Source organism: Vanessa cardui, chromosome 1 (genome assembly GCF_905220365.1).
Source record: "Vanessa cardui chromosome 1, ilVanCard2.1, whole genome shotgun sequence".
In the NCBI taxonomy this organism is placed as follows: domain Eukaryota; kingdom Metazoa; phylum Arthropoda; class Insecta; order Lepidoptera; family Nymphalidae; genus Vanessa; species Vanessa cardui.
The window spans coordinates 8,992,191-9,009,779 of NC_061123.1; the positions used below are offsets into that span (position 1 = coordinate 8,992,191).

General features: G+C 31.0%; 1 protein-coding gene and 1 non-coding gene across 5 annotated transcripts in view; both read right to left on the minus strand.

The window, feature by feature from the left end:
* Window positions 1–2,251: 2,251 nt before the first annotated feature.
* On the minus strand, window positions 2,252–2,331 carry Trnal-uag. The gene has a single exon. It is a non-coding gene; the product is annotated as a tRNA-Leu (tRNA).
* A 4,477-nt stretch (window positions 2,332–6,808) lies between these two features.
* Window positions 6,809–17,589, minus strand: part of LOC124531320 (syndecan) — a 247,781-nt gene continuing 237,000 nt past the window's right edge. Inside the window, exons 1-5 of one of the 4 annotated variants that reach the window (XM_047105856.1) lie at window positions 12,251–12,349; window positions 11,348–11,696; window positions 9,615–9,733; window positions 9,009–9,135; window positions 6,809–8,237 (exon numbers count right to left, since the gene is read on the minus strand). In XM_047105856.1, coding sequence (XP_046961812.1) covers window positions 8,065–8,237; window positions 9,009–9,135; window positions 9,615–9,733; window positions 11,348–11,414 — 486 coding nt within the window. In that variant the 5' untranslated portion in view covers window positions 11,415–11,696; window positions 12,251–12,349 and the 3' untranslated portion in view covers window positions 6,809–8,064. Of the gene's footprint in view, window positions 8,238–9,008; window positions 9,136–9,614; window positions 9,734–10,690; window positions 11,071–11,347; window positions 11,697–12,250; window positions 12,350–17,589 lie in introns of those variants that run through there. The other 3 variants (XM_047105848.1, XM_047105840.1, XM_047105867.1) reach the window with 3 other exon arrangements.

Sequence of the window (17,589 nt, forward strand, 5' to 3'; positions counted from 1 at the left end):
TCAGTTTCTGCTATATTTATATAAACATTTGAAATGTTATATAAATATATTACTAGCCGTCACTAGCAGCTTTGCCCTCGTGGCTTAGTCAGGTGTTAGATTCTATGTTTTTTTTCTGTAGCTCTGATGACGTCAATTCAAAACATTATGATTATAGGCTCGACATTAAATGGAAGCGGTAACCCATAATTTAATATGCCCCAGTCAGGATGCGTAGATTTGTCCAATACATTTATTTTATATTGCTATAAAAATAGCTTTTATGTTTTAGTGAAAGTTTTAGTAACAATATCATTATTTTCTTAATATTGGAAGTATCTGTCTGAACTTAGATATAAATTTTGTCTTAAATGATCAGTTTACTCATAAATGCTTGCCTACCTTTAACGTCAAATTTTTGAAAACCTTTAGGGCAAATCTTTAATAGGAACCTCGTATGTGAGGGATATTTATAATTCGCTATCTAACATATTGTTTATGGAAATATACATATATACATGATTGGTCTTTGATGGTTACTACACATTTAAAAAAAAGGTTACCGTTGCGTGTGTCTATACGAAATAAACTCAAAAATGACTAAGATGGTTTTCACCATAGGACCGAAAAATTCACTAGAAAGGTTAGTCAAAGTCAAAGTCAAAAATCTTTATTTAATATGGAAGTGTTTACACTTGCTGATTGATAGTCAAAAATCTACCAACGCTTCGTCATTTAGCACCTCGGACCTGAGAAGAACCGGCCAAAGAAACTCACCAATTTAAGGTTAAAGTACCTATAAATTTCATTATGATTTATAAACTTCTTAAAGAACTATAAATAAACCAGGGAAATAACAAAATTAAATTTTGTTTAATAATTTTTATATTTAAATAAAATTATCATAGAAAGGAAACTTGTATCAAAAATAATTATAAGTAAGAGATTTTAATCAGCCGACATTAATCTCAGTATATCAATTTATAAATTGCTTTCACTGTCAACGCTTAGATAAACTTTTTCTTTCTAATGATCGCAAAAAAATATCCTTTCAAAGAATTTAAATAGTGGAAGGTGAAATTGATTTTTTTATTTGTCGCTAATCGCGTACAGACTAATGTCATTGTAGAGAGTCGCAGATTAGATATTGTATATGATACTAGTTGTCTTGCGTTATAGAGGTTGATCGACATATTTTTTTTAATATTAAAATCGTAACTCACACATAAACGATAAATCTTTGATACAATTATTTCGTGTACTATACATATCTGTTATATTTTTTGACAGTAAACGCTTAGAAAACGGTCAGATGAATAAGTTACTTTTCTACAAACAATAAGCGATAACTGAAACAATATGCAACTTATAAATACGTACGACATCGCTTGTACCACCCTGAAAGTAAGAACAAAAATAATATGAACCTGTACCTGTACTGTACCTCAGATTATTAACATAAGAAATTGAGCAAAACCGAAATTGTTTACAAACGAATAGAAATAGCTGTTTATAATCAAATATTTACCGGTACGCGTAACTTTACGGTAAGCGTTATGCATAGGCACCTATATAGTATGCATAACGCTTACGATTGGTGAATTTTGATTTTGAATGCAGTTTTTTTCTTGTTATGATTTATTGAAATCTAAGGTTACCGGTTTTTTTTAAAAAAAAAAGAATAACTAGTCAGTGACCTTGAACTCACACTAAACCACTAGTGAGTGAGTTCAAGCGTAGCGTTATTCTAGTTTGAACAGGTCTCATAATTTCTATAAAAAATAAAATTATTATTTTCAACTAAGGTTATAACTCTAGCAGATTTAATTACTTACAAATGTTTATTAATTAAGCAAGTCCAACGACAGAAGTAATTCAGGAGTGATAAATTAAAATAATGTTTCATCTGTATGTCGCTAGTCTATGTTTTATGCTAATATTTCTCGAGCATGAAGATCATGTTTTTGACAACGATTAATTAGAGTCATGAAATAAAAACCGTTTCACCTACTAAAACTTGATTGTAGCCGAACCGATACAACTTAGCAATCAATTCGTAGATAATTGATTATTTAATGTTGATAGTTTTTGAGCGAATAGTTCTGGTTGACATTTAATATTTTTAAAAATCTTACTAATTGTTATTTATTTAACAAAAAAAGTATACGATAACAAAAATATAATCAATAATCTATACTAAACAAGAAAATATATTCTGTATTTTATATAGATTTTTGTATGTAACATCAAAAATTAAAACCTCAAAAAGTTCTGACAGCGGTGGGATTCGAACCCACGCCCTTTCGGACTGGTGCCTAAAACCAGCGCCTTAGACCACTCGGCCACGCTGCCTACATTGTGCAAGCTCGAATTTATGTACCCCAATTTATTGTATTATTAAAAAAATCACGGTAAACCTTATTTGGTCTTAAATACATTCGTATAATTTAATTGCATAATTCTTAATATACCATATTCGATAACTATGGATAAAACAATTATGATTCATGTCAAATCAAAAATACATTTATTTCTTTACAATTCCTCTCTTAAGTTGTGTATATTTATAGTTATAAATATATCCACATTTTTTAATTAAATATGAATTTTCAGTTTTAAACTGTGACATCTCAGGGTGTCATTTATCATTAGGTTTAAAATATGTTACTTTCGAATTAAATAAATAAGTTGGAAGATAAATCTACTTTTCTCTAACATACCCTGTAGAGATATGTAAGAAGTTATATTTAAGTCATTTAACGTAAATCGTTAAAAGTTTTGTAGTAAAACAGAATTGTCTTAGTTTAAATTTAATAATATTCATCAATTTTCTATCTTATTAAATCGATTACTATTAACATTAAATAGGAAGAGTACCGAAATACACAAAATTAATCGATAAAAACATGCCTAACAATATTTAATATACACATAGGCAAGCAGATTATAGGTATACTGTTCAGAAGTGTCAAATGTGTTTTGTAATCAATGTAAAAACTTTACCTTTTGTAAAAAGTACAATCAAAGTATGTGTAATTTTTCATCAAGTGGAGGCATATTTGAATCAATATCTAATTGTTGTAAATATTGGACAACGTTACATACATTAATCTGATCCCAATGTAAGTAGGTAAAGCATTAAATGTGTTACTTTTACATATATTTAAAGCTTGGCTTGAAGCACTGCAAGAGTCCTTTTTTGTCCAATTAGGTACTGCTGTCTTGTACTACAGGACAACTAATTTGAAGAAGACCATTACAATTGCAAATATGGGTATTGCCAATTATTTTATTTGTATCACATGTTATAATATTTCAGTACGGCAGCTAGATATTTCTATAGCACGGTAAACCAATGTATGATGCATAGTGCTAGTGTTGAACCTAAAATATTATTATTATTATAATGAGATTTATCCTAAATAATGCTATGAGGATATTGCTCCGACCTGAGCAAGATACATTACAGTAGCAAGTGTGTGTGCAACTTATGTGTTTTTATTTCTCAAAGTTAATTATTAAGTCTATAATATCTACTCTTTTGATAAAAAAAGCGATTACAGCAGCCTATATTTAAAAATAAGTTTATATAAATTTCGATGGTTGATATATGTGTAGATAGATATCTATCTACACATATCATATCAATATTAGTAGATAGATATCTTTCTACACATACAATAACATTGGAGTGTCTGGTTGTAATATTAAAATAGCCGCTTTTTGTTACCATACCAAAATATATATTTGTAATTTTTATATGTCGGTCTGTTTGTTCCGGCTAACTGATTTTGACAGCGCGTTCACTGGCAGATAGATGGTGTAATAAGGAGTAACTAAGGCCACAACAATGACTTTATTGTTAAATTCAAATGCGCACAAAGTCGTGTGCACCGGTTAGTGCAACATGCTATTTTTACAGTTTACCGACACTAAGAGGACGGGCCTTGACAACATCATACCACTCTTTCATATTATTTTTTGTTAGCCTGGCGATTTGGGACAAATACTTGAAGAAATTACTGACTTATTGTATTGTCGTCGGTTATTAATGCGTGTGGCAACTTTCAACATCGTCAGATATTTGATGATAGTGAAAATCTCGTTAAGAGATTCCATTACAAAGATTAGACCGTTTAAGTTTGAAAAATATTTTGAATTCTATGTTTGTTTATTGTATGGTATTTGTGTATTTATTTCATTTTAAATAAAATACCTGACTGCACATAGATATTACGATACATACTCATTTTATATATGCTGCTACTAGTCGTATTGGAAGGTTAGCAAAATAAATAAATAAAACAACAATTTGTTCATAATGACCTGTATAATTACCTAAGTGTAAAGGAGCATTATTTACAAGGTGGACATCGATATATTTATGCCTACCCTAAATCTAGCCTTAATCGAAAACATTAGTCATTGTTATAAAATAATATTAGATATTAAGGATTCATTTCACCATTGATAAGTTTAATGATAATGACTCAGTGGGTACGGACAAACAAAATATTGAATGACGTTCGAACGACTCGAAATGACAGTGTTTGATATGTCATGTGACCGATTTAATGAACGAATGACGATAGAATCGATTCGGAAATCATCGAACGCATTTGTCCAAACCCGCGGGTAAGTTATGTACTAAAATATCATGTTGGTTTAAATGTTAAAGGTAAGTTAGGTTACCTTGTGGATTTTTTTCTTAAATTCTATTTGAATACCCATTGTAATAAAATAATTATAAGCACCATTCAAAGCTGTATTAAATAATTTTAAACTCTGTTATACACTGATATTTCAATATAATACACAATTTATTTCAATATAATTTTAAGATTTAAAAAAAAATGAATATTGACAACTATTTCGAAAACAAAACATGTGACGTTTTATATTTTGTTAATTTAATTATACTGAAATAAACTGTTTGTGAAATAAACCCTTAAGACAACTGCAAAAGATTTTCATAGATTATTTATCATTCAACATACATTACATATTATATTCATATATAATTTAAAAAGCTGCCAATAATTAAAGGTTTACAAATCATTTACTTTCAAATATTCAGATACAATATGAAAAAAAGTTTAAAAAATTGTCCATGATTTAATAATTTGAGCAAAAATAAATATGTCTATTTGGATATAAAATGTTCTCATGCCATTGTTATTTAAGAATAGAATGAATCGCGTGATCTTAAATGCAAAATGACTTAACACGCAACATATAGTTTGCATAACATTGGCACTGCATTGCTAATAATAGTTGCCACAGATATCTCAGGACAAAAGTGACGTACCTATTCGCAAACACAAACTTGTCTATAGATAAACAAAATTGAATGTTTATTTTTTTTATTTGTGACACGTAAATTGCTTCTACAAAAAAAGATTGACAACTGCTGTCAACACGCCTTGCCAAATGTTTCTATCATAAGTTTAAGTTGTCAACAAAATAAGAGACAGTTTTGTAAATTTTAAGTTGTAAACAAAAAGATTGCCAACTATTTAAATACATACATTAAAAACAGTACGTCACTTTTGCGCTGTGATATGAATAAACTATCAAACTTGGTTTATGAAATAAAACACAGAACACTTAAATTTAAAAATAAAATAGTCACAGATCATATATTTTAATTAGCCACTTTTAATATTGGATATTGTTTTTTATCTGTTAAAAAAAAAGAAACCTAAGAGCTTCTGTTATATATAACGGACTATTTTGAAAAAAGAATAAACAAAACATATTTGGTTACTGAATTACTATGTTATTGTATAAATTAGTAGCATTAGATCTAAAAGAATTTACAATTATAATGTACAGATACTTACACTAAGTGAGCGTCATAGCTAATATTTTAGGATATTCATTTTTAATGTATTCGCAGAGGAATGTTTTTAGCAGATATACGAATACTAACTGCGTTTTTAAGTAAAAATATAAGGTCGCTTTTAAAAATGTCTATTTATTATAAACTGTATTTGTTCTCCATTGAAAGTAACTCGTAGACTATTAATAACATTTTTAAAAAGGCAATGATGAAACAATTATCGCTTTGATTATTAATTACAATGTTACTATCAGAGACTCGCTGCCATCAGAATATTTGAATAAACTTGATTATTTAATTTTCTACATTCGTCTATCATGTTGTTATATAAAATAATAACTTTTATCATTTAAAAAAAATCAGTGATTTGACATATATTTCATACATACCTAATATTATATATGTAATTTTTATATTTTGTTCATATTGGTTTATTTTCAGTTGTTCTCACTCACTCTGTTTTTAGTATCACTACGGAGTGACACCCGTAAGAGTGACAAAGCGCATCATATACGCCGTCCTGCTCACACTCTTTAATCTGTTGATAGCGAGACTTTAGTGTACTTACGGTAATGTTAGTATTTTGTTACTAGATTTTTTTGCCTTATATAATTACTTTAAACGCAGTTAGTATTTGAAAATATAATTTTAGATTACAATATTTTTCGATACACTATTTCTCTAGCAATATTATACCAATATGTCCGAATCGTACTCCAATTTTCATAATTATTCATTAAAAAATTACACATACACGTAAACTACTAATCGATTAATTTATAATTTGATATAATCAATGATACACGACTATTAAATATAATATAAATAAATTAATTGACTGAATTGTCATATTCAACTTGGCAAATAAATCATTAGGCGATTGTTTTAAAAGCGATAAGAAATATTATAAACAAGAAATGAAAATTGGAATAAAAATTCGTTGCGCACTGACGGAAAATGATTTTCATATAAAAAATACAACCAAAAAAAGGCGATAACAAGTGTTATTCAATCATAGCCGACACGACAAAATCGTCTTAAATTACAATAAGTAAAATTAATTAAAAGTATAAAACAAAATAATGATAAAACCCCACATAGTTAGTATAAAAAAACAATTACAAAAGACTTATGTACTAGAGGAACACAAAAAAGAATTCTAAAGTCGTTTTCATACAGATTGTCATAGCGTTTAAAATTCAATGGCCTGTTCTGAGAGATATGATTTCCTAGAACTCGGCAATACACTTTCGTGCGCAAATAGTATGTGTTATATGTGTATTTTATTAATTACGCTTACAATTAAATATTTTATGTTCAAACCTCGTAAAACAAAACGTACTATTTATGTAATGGCTTCAGTAAATTACTAGAGATTAGTTTAAATGTTATTAAATTATTCTTATTAATTTATTAAATATCTGTAGCATGTGTCATTATTTTTGACGTTTGTTTTACGAGGTTTCAAATAATAACTTTATACATGACATAGACAAACAAGATATGGACGTGTCCATAGATTATCTGCTACAGTTAGAATATAATCTATGCGATGAAGGTAAAACTAACATATGATTGGCAAATATACAATCGAAAGAAGCGGATGGCACATTTATTTTTTACAGAACAACATTATACAAGATCTCCCGTTAAGTTTCGATTAAAAGGCTTTTAACTAGTATTACTCAACGTCCAAAACACACTGGCCTTGGTCACGTCGAACTCTTTTAAAGTTGACCAATAACGTTAGCTGTTAAATTTAAAAGAAACAAAAAGATGCGACAACAATAATTGTGTGTCTCTCTCTTTCTCTTCGTGTTTCACTCTTAACAGATAACGCATTGGCTGCTATTGTCCAGCTTATAGTACACCAAGACTTAGGACAATTTATGAACATCAACAACTAGTTGACTTTAAAAATTTGGTCTTAAAATTGATATTTTGATAAAATTCAATTCATACAAATTACCATTAATTCGAATGTCGAATAGACAACATTAGGTCGTACATGGTTTGTACATAGCAAAGTACAATCAGTACATTTACATGTTGATATATTTATTGGATATAAATCCATATTCACAGAACAAATTTAGCCACATTACTATAGAAACGTTCGAAGCGACGAACGGGTTGCAACTGCCAATATCAGAATTTAAATTTGGAATAGCGTTGTCCGCCATTTTGAATATGCTTTTGTGTGTCGTTTAATAAACTTGTGGCAGAGTTTGTTCTGTGTGGTCTCACGCATAGAACTCCCGGTTGTTGTGACCCTTCCCGTAGGAGGCTGCGGCGGGGCTCCTCTTGGGTTCGTCGAGCGCGTAAGAGCCCTCATCCTTCTTGCGCATGCGGTATACTATGAACATGACCACCAGAATTGCACAAAGTAGTCCTACCACCGCTCCGCCGATCACAGCTGAAATGTAACCAGTATTGATGATTAATACAATTGGACGACACATGATTACTAATACAAGTAATTCCATGTAACAAATTTAAGTATAGTGATTCTCTATTCTGCACCGACTTAAAAATAGAAATAAAGTATTTTGGTTATATGAGGAATTTTGGATATTTTTTTCTAAATAAATATACTCTTTGTCAGAAAAATTTAAATATAAGTTTTCATAACAACTTCTATTTTATTTATACATACAAAATCAAAGTGATAAAAAAATATTTTTATTGATTTTTAAATTCTTATAGGAGTTTGAAAATTTTATGATTATTCTTTTTTTTGTATTATATGATCGTATATTTAATTTGGGTGACTATGATGTGGTGTCATAATAATACTTTGGCTACGGTAGCCATGCGCAATTGAGAATAACAAACTAGATAGAAGATAGAACAATACTGTATGCGTAAACACCACTTTTCATTTTCGAACACTCAGATACAAACAGACAGACAGACACTTTGATAATAATCAGATGGGATGATGATTAGACACGACCTTCTTCGAAGATATATCGATATAGAAAAACCCAATATTGCTTTCTAGTGGTGTGATATTTGCAACATTATGAATTAGTCACTAGAACCACCCAAGCAATGACTTAATAGGGTAAAGCGATCCCGGTATAGTCTCAGTATGATTTATAACTGAATGTAAACCATTAAATTGAATAGTCATTTAGTACTAAGAATAAAAACCAATGGTTCCATGTCACGAAAGTTAACTGACCCGCAAGTATTCCAGGCTGCGCGAAGAAGCTGGTGGCGCGATCCTCGGACTTAGCGTTCATGATGAACACGACGTTGTCCGCCGGACGCGACTCCGGTTCGAGGTTCGAACCAGACTTGTCTTGGTCCTGGAATTAGAAATGAAATAACGTTAAATAAAATAAAATCATCTTTTGAGTGAGCCAGTGTAACTGCAGGCACAAGGGACATAACAACTTAGTTTCCAAGGTTGATGGCACATTGACGATGTAAAGAATAGTTAATATTTCTTATAGCGTCATTGTGGGTTGGGTGATGGTGACCATTTACCATCAGGTGGCCCATCTGCTCGTCCACCAACCTATACCATAAAAAAAACCGCCCTCATTCCTTGCCGATCGTCGATTGTTTGTCTCACGTCAACTCTTCCTGCAAAAATTGTTTTTGGAACGGTTTTTCCGCGCCAGTTCATAGTTTATTGTGGGGAGATTATGTGCTCGATTGATATACATATGAGTTCACAAAAATATATAAGTGAAACAATCAAAACATAGAATAAATAATGAAGAATTTGAGAAAATATTTACATATTCTTACATGTAACTAGTAACTTGTAGAATATACTTACAATAGGTGGGTTGATGTCTTCCCCGGATATGCTAATGTCTGTCTGATCTGGACGAGGGGACTGTTCCTCCCCAGATCCACGTGTGTCTGGTGCTTCCTCTGGTTTAGATAATATACGAGCTGTAACGTTTAAACATATAATTAAATTTAGTTAGAGGAACTTCTACTATATGTTCTTACTAATAGATTGATAAGTGTTCCTTTTTAAATATGGACTATCAGATTTAGAAGCTTATTATATAATATTAAACTGATTCGATATATTTTTGTTTTTTAAGAAGTGTTATTTTTATCATATACCAAGATCTAATGAAATGTTAGCTTGTTAAAAGGTTGAATAAAGGCTATTATTCTTATAATATTATTTTAGTTTCTTGGTTATATTCGGTAAAAATTCAGTATTCTTACAGCAGTTAGCGGAACATTTTACTTATAGGTAATTAGTGTTTTAAGTATTCAAATATTATATTTATAGAATGACGAAGACTATTGTTGTTGGTGTTATTTTATGTTAGGTAAAATTTGGATTTGGAATAGGAATATTAGCATGATACGACAAAAAATTTAAAGTGATAAGAAAAAAATATTAAAAATTGAAAATTACACGTGAATGGCACACCGGAGAGCAAATCATATATCTTTTCTATAATGCGAAACATGCTGAAGATTTGATTGAAAATTGAAAATGGAATATTAAAAAAATGGAAGTAATTCGTAAATGTTATTTTGAAATAAAACTATTCAGTTGTGATTAATAAAACGATTGATTAAGCTGTCTAGCTTTAGCTGTTTTAACATCCTTGTTTTAAACGAGGATAATGTTTTTACGAAAAACACATATATAAAATTTAATAATCATATCGTCCTAGTTGTTAATAAAAGTCAAAGTTTTCAACAATAATAAAGTATAAACGTCACTAAAAGTAACTAAAATATTGAAAGCAGCAAAATACATAACGTTTTTTTTTACTTTGTTATACGAAATGTTCCTAATAGTTTTATTTCAACGATAAAGTTGTCACGGAAACCGTTACAATGATATGATCCCATGCACATTTTGATAATATTAAAACTTACCAAAATTCCTTGGATACTATAAAATTGTTATTATATTTTATTTTAAATTCACACTTGTTATTAATTTGATTGGAACAATACTGGACTATTGCGTTGAGCGTTTAGGGAAATATAGCGGGATTAACTTTAGTTATACCTTTATAATGAACAACGTTAACTCATACTAGCTGATGATAATTAAACACTAATCAAGGTCACAGCGCTGGTTGCGTGTTAATATCGCAACGACAACAGAATTATGCGATTACAATCTTCAATATGGCCTAAACAAAGATTGCAATAAGTACACAATTTTTACAATATTATAATGTAGTTTGAAAACCATTTAAATAATTAGTCCACCGTTTAAATGATATATTATAGCGCAATGTAACTCTATCTAACACAGACACCTACCTACTAGCCCAATTATCCAATGAGTATAATTATTTTAACTCAACAAGCCGGATTTAAAAAGATAAGAAATTATAATAATATTCTGCTGTTAATACTAAAACATGTAAATATAATTTGAATGTAAATATGGAGTTGTTTAACTACTTGATTATATTCAAATAGAACAAGATACAAGTTTAAGTCTGTTGAAACAAATCCACATTTATAAAATAAAGAAACTAATAATGGCAACAAAACTGGCATGCTTCAGCCTCTACTCACGACTGACTACATCGAACTTGTCTACTGGCAGGATTGTGGGTGCGGTCTCCGGAACCGAGTCGATCATATGCTCCTCCGAATAGTCTGAATCGAAGTCGCCCGGTTCCGGTGTCGTAGTGGTACGCAGAGTGAAGTCTTCGTCATCCTCAGGCGCGTTGGGTGCGTCACCTGAGCCGGCGCGGCCGTCCTCGTCGTCCGGACCGGGCCCGGGACCCCAGCCGGAGCCGGAGCTCTCGTCGATCTCTACACCGGAACCATCATCGTCGATGAACAGATCCTTGTCTGATGCGAGCGGATCGTCGTGCTGGTGTACTGCGCCCTCCGTCGACGGAACGCCAGTTGCACCCTCCTGGAATTGATTCAATATTTGTGTTAATATTAAAACTTCATTAAGGAAATTTGACCTAAAACGGTAATTTTCTATATATGAGATATGTATGATTTTTATGAAAAAATACATAAGTTGTAATTACTAAAAAATAGTAAATAAGATACAATTCAGATGACATATCTTTTATCTGAAAATGTATGTGTAGTTTTATTTACATTAAATTGTATTTAGATTTTAATTTTGTATTTCCAAGCTCTAACGCACTCGCTTTAAGTGTTAAAAGATTTAATGACGACTTTGACGTCAACACAGCTATAGATTGAGTAAGCGACCTATTTCCAGAAAGTTCAACAAGGTATTAAATATGCATTTGATGCAATCAAGTTACATTAAACTTTCAGCCATTCCGACACACTTTTACACAACAAACTAAATTAAAGCAAATGTACTTATAAAAACTAATAATTTAATAAAATGCAGGAATAAATAGTAGTTACGAGGGATTGTCCACGTCATCGTGAAGTGGGGAAAAGTAATCAATGGTCCAGGACGCAAATACAAACGACTCTTACCTATGAATATCCAATCGCTGAAGGTTTTTCTTAGATCTAAAGGTTTGTTATTAATGTTAATAGCTTTACAAAGCTGTGGCAGTGTCCTTTCGGTTAGCGTAAGTTGTGTAGTGACGGTAGACGATCGATAGGCTTTCGTGAGTAGTGGGAAGGGGAGGGAGGTCTGACGCGGTCCGCGTTCCCGCCGCTTGCCAACAGATGCCGGGTTTGAGTTTTGAAGGCTTTTAAGGAAATTTCAGGCTCATGCGTTAGAGCGCGCTGCAAGCGTTAAAAACTTTATTGCTTAAGTTAAAATTAAATTGTTTATTTTCTATTTTAAATATTTTACATTGTAAAAATATATTGGATACAATTAAATAAAAAGTGTTACAAAATATTGTATTTTTCATTGGATCTAATAATACCATACAATGTGGTTGAATTATTAATTTATCAATAAAGTAAAATATAGACGCTCTAAAATACGAGATAATTGTAAGTAAATTGAACTCTATGCAAGTTTCATTTAATTTGATACAACCATTTAAAAAAAGTTGCATATTCCTTGTAAAGGTCTCGCTGAGAAATTACATTGGGCGTAATCAAATTCAAACAAGACAATTATTTAAGCACTTACTAAAACGAAGTTATTTATATATAAAACACCAGCAGTTGAACACAATTTTTCACGAGACTATGATAAGAAACAGACTATTCCCCAAATTAATAAAACCAATATAATTGTAATCAACTGAATTTGATGAAATTGAGTATGAAAGATATAAATTAGTATGTTTTGGCTACACCAGGAGAACATAGTCTACTATGCTTACTTTTTTGAGCTAAACACTTGCGGTAAACTCCTTAATGCGATGCCGCCTTGCAACATAAAATAAATGCAATTTTATTTATTTTTTTACTATGTTTTACTTGCTGACTCACTGAGTATATTAGGTGAATACAACTATCAACTAGTTTTTTACTGTCTCCGTCTTTACATAATATAATAAATCTGGAGTTCTGAAATTACACGTCCGGTATCATTTTTTGTTGTTTATTTAATATCGCAGTTTTTGAGAAAGGTCACTACGACGGACGTTTGCGAAATAGGAATGTGAAACCGTGCGGAGAAAATAGTTTTTATATCTTTTTATAAAAGTAGATCCCCTGGGTATTTACTCTTGAAGGCTGAGTTGTATATTATTATTTATTTTTGATTACTTTACAAAGAATAACGAAACTTAATCTCCGGACTTGACTGCCATGCGAAAACGTGAGGAAGTACAAGGAAGCAACGTAATAATGTTTCAGCGACGCAAATGATGACAAAAAGCTATTTTTCTCATAAAATGCTTGCGATGGAAATCTCTATTAGCCGCGGGTCGCCATTCCTGGTTTTTACATAATTCGTACAAATCCCCAGGTATAACCCGAACACGTCGCATTTATCCCCATTTCTGATTACTTTGCTATATCTACTTAATACCGGTTCTTAATGAGAAATATTTATCTGGGCCGGGTAATGCGGATTTGACCCTGTAACGAAATGCCTTATTAATTTCAATGAATCTTTACTGATTTTGTATATTTACTTCATAATTATACTTTATGCGAGCTGGTTATTTTATGAAATCCTTTAGGTTCCGTAATTTAAGGCTTATGATTAAATAAAGATGCAAATGACATCATAAATTAGATACATATTTCGGGAAGTTGAAGGATAGTGGCGGCCCAGTTGATAAAACACAACGATATTTACCAAACCCGCTACGATTTAACTCTAGGTAATCTATAATTATTTTTATTGTTTTAAAATTGTATTTATTATTCTTATTATCTTCTTCCATCTTTATTACTGGTTTATTTACAAATTTACTGCGATCAAACGTTCGTCAATTTTTGGAAACAAAATCTAAATAAGTTCCACTCTCATCGTTTCTATACAATTTTGCACTGAAATTTTATTTTGGTTGCTACAATTTAGTTTATTGATCGTTGAACACATGATTGTATACAAGCTGTACCTACATGTAGCATTGCTACGCCGTAGATGTGTGCAACATACATGTAAACGTCGTCAGACATATTCTTGTCGAATATAAAAACATGTAAGAAAATATAAAATCAGTACAATTATTTTTATACCCAAACTAGCCCGTAACTGTTTCGTTTTTACTTTGGTGGAATTAAATGTTTACATATAAAGACATATTCTTGTTGCAGTAAACTTCGAGAAACTACGAAAACATTCAATTTTGTTTATAATATACCTACATATATTTTATGTATGGAAATATAAATGCTTGCCCGGGTTTGATCCGGACGAGATTCGCGTGCTCCATCTACTGACCTCCGACTTTTACGAGTAAATGGGTTTGTTTGTAATTAGAGCACAAGCAACATTCGTTGGTTGTGTCCAACGCAGTCCAATAATAAATTAATGGGCAGGTAACTAATTAATCTCACTTAGGTATTACAAACACATTACAATAATAATATATTTTATACTACACTTATATACGATATGTAATAACTAATAAGATTGTGGCTGCATAGGAAATTTGTTTTAATAAATTTTGGGAAAATCTACATATTTTGTTTATACAAAAATGTCGTAAGTTTTATACAACTCAGGTATAGGATATGCATTGTTTCTATAACAGTGATTTTCATGACATTATTAAATTTTGATACAGTCATAATATCTGTCTGTGTTTGTGCGCGTGCGTATGTTATGCGAGTGTGTGCGTGCGTTCAATATTTTCACAAATACATATACATATATTTGTGAAAATATTGAACTAACAATTTTCTTCATATTAAAGAGAATTCGTATTTCTATTGAAAGTTCAAACACGTTACTATATGTAATTTGTTATGTTATGTTTATCGTATATACCGTTCGACATAAAATCTTAGACCGACGGCGATAGCGCGGGCCAAATAAATGTTTACGCATAATAGCTTTGGGTGGAGCTGAAAACTTATTATCATCAGGTACATTAATTTGCTATTCAAGCATAATTTTAGAAATAAACTAATAAGTTATTATAACAAATGTTAGCTCAGCTAAGATGTCTGATAAAATGTTATGTCAAACAAGTATTTCGTGTTAAGTAGTGCCTGGAGTTTCACGTCCCTTAAAGCGGCTCAAAAAGTTAAACAAAGCTCTTTGTGGAACCTTTAAATATGCGATGAATTTTCAAGTAGGCGCAAAAGGCAACTGTTTAAAATGTACAAAGTTTAATGGAAATCCAGACCGCTAAGGGAATATTAAGCGGGTAATGTTGACGTCACGCCCTTTGTGGTGACGTCGTCGTCTTGGACCTGCCCGTGACTATTCTGATTGATTACGTATGTTAATTGTACATACAGCTATAAATAAAGTATATACTAGTATTTTAGGTGTGGCTCATTATTCAATTTGATCTTCAAGTGTGTGATATGTACGAAACTCAACGCCGACTTAATTAGAGTGAAATATGCTTGTATATTTTTGGTTATGACACGAATATTGCTTTATTATATACGAAAAAAAGCTCTAAATTATACGTCGATTATATAAACGTAAATCTAAAATTCATTGAAATTTGATAATGTTTTTATTTCTAATGTCATATGTTGAATAAGAAATGAATAAAAATAAACACCGTTTTTTATATTGACAATTTTATGTTATAAGGTATCATCTAAATATGTTTATTTGGATGCCTAACGCTCATAGTAATATAATATTTTATAAAACGCTGTTAGAACATTTTAATTACAAATAATCCTGAAATTGTTTGTTCAAAAATTACTTTATAATTAAGATTGAATGCTGTACTGACTTACAGCAAATCGTTACTGATGTTGGGGTTCGGTCGAATCATTAGCAAACATTCTTAATCTAGGCCATCTCGCGGTTGTCTGAAGTCTCAACCCCTTATCTTGATTAATCGAAGGTCTTTAGAGAGAGCACGTTCCACATGACCATATTATTTACATCGATGTTTACTTTAGACATTATAAACTTATTGACTTAGGTCTTACTAATATTTTATAATGTACGCATTGTTCAATTGTTCAAGCGGTGAAAAAATTGTAAGTTCAATCTTGATCCCTTGAGATATTGTTGTTCCACACTTTACAATTTTTTGCTTTATTAAATTAGATATGAAAATAGGAATAAGCTAATTGCTTATTTTATTTATTTCATATTAAAAGAAACAATAAAAACGTTTAACATAAACCGCCTGTCGAGTTGAAATATATGGTATCGGATTTTCATCCGTTGATGCGATTAAGTCACGAAATTTCGTACGTGTTTCTTCGTGTTGTATGATGAAATTAATTGTAACTGAGAGTTTGAAATTCGGAGGCATTTTTCCGGATTCTAACCCTTGACCTTTCACGTAGCAATCGGGCCAAATCAAATGTTCAAACCGCGCCTAATATGTTTTTTTAGCAAATACATTTAACTGAAACAAAGAAACAATAAAGCTGTTGACCTTTTGATAGTTATGATTCCGACATTTCTTTTCTCATTTGTTGGCGACATTAACTGCAGTCTCCGCGATCTACAAGCGCAATTTTCTCGTGCCCTGGATTTCATATTTGAGTAGAAAAGAATATTTGTGGCAACAATACAAGTTCCTTATTCACGGAATTATAAATCTTGAATGCTTCGCTGAATGCCTTTATAAGCCAACATGTCTGTTTGTTTGTCAGTCTTGACAGCTGTTAGGGAAATGTATTCGGAAGTCAATTTTATAGTAGTACTAGATGTATGACAACATTTTCCATTTCTTTGTCTAGTAAAGTTCTAATCAATGGCATTATAATGGATTTTTTTTGCGTGTATCTTTTAAAGGTACAATAATACAAAAGCTAATATGCATTTCAAAGCTACGTTTGTTTGAAGTACTACCCTAATTAGTAATCCAAAGAGCAATAATTAGTAGCAACTAATTATTGCTCTTTGGCAGTAGGAATAAGGGACATCTTGGATACCAAGTTTGGTAAAGCATGTGTGTGATGGAAGGAATGGTTATTATTTCTTACAGCATCATTGTTGATAGGTGGTTGGGACTATTTCATTCCCACCAGTTACTACACAGGTGGCCAATTTGCCAGTCCGCCTAACTACCTATTACATATAATAAAACAACATGGTTGTATTTACTATGAAACTCTCTGGTGACGTTTATTATAATGGTAAAACGGACTACTAAAATATGACTAATATTTATTGTATTGTATTTGCAATATTTATAAAGTTTCATGAGATTTAATGAAACATTGGTACATACCCGCGTCACTCGGGAGGAAATTCAAGTGTTATGAGATGGAGGAAGACGTTATCCTCGTGTTGAAAAATA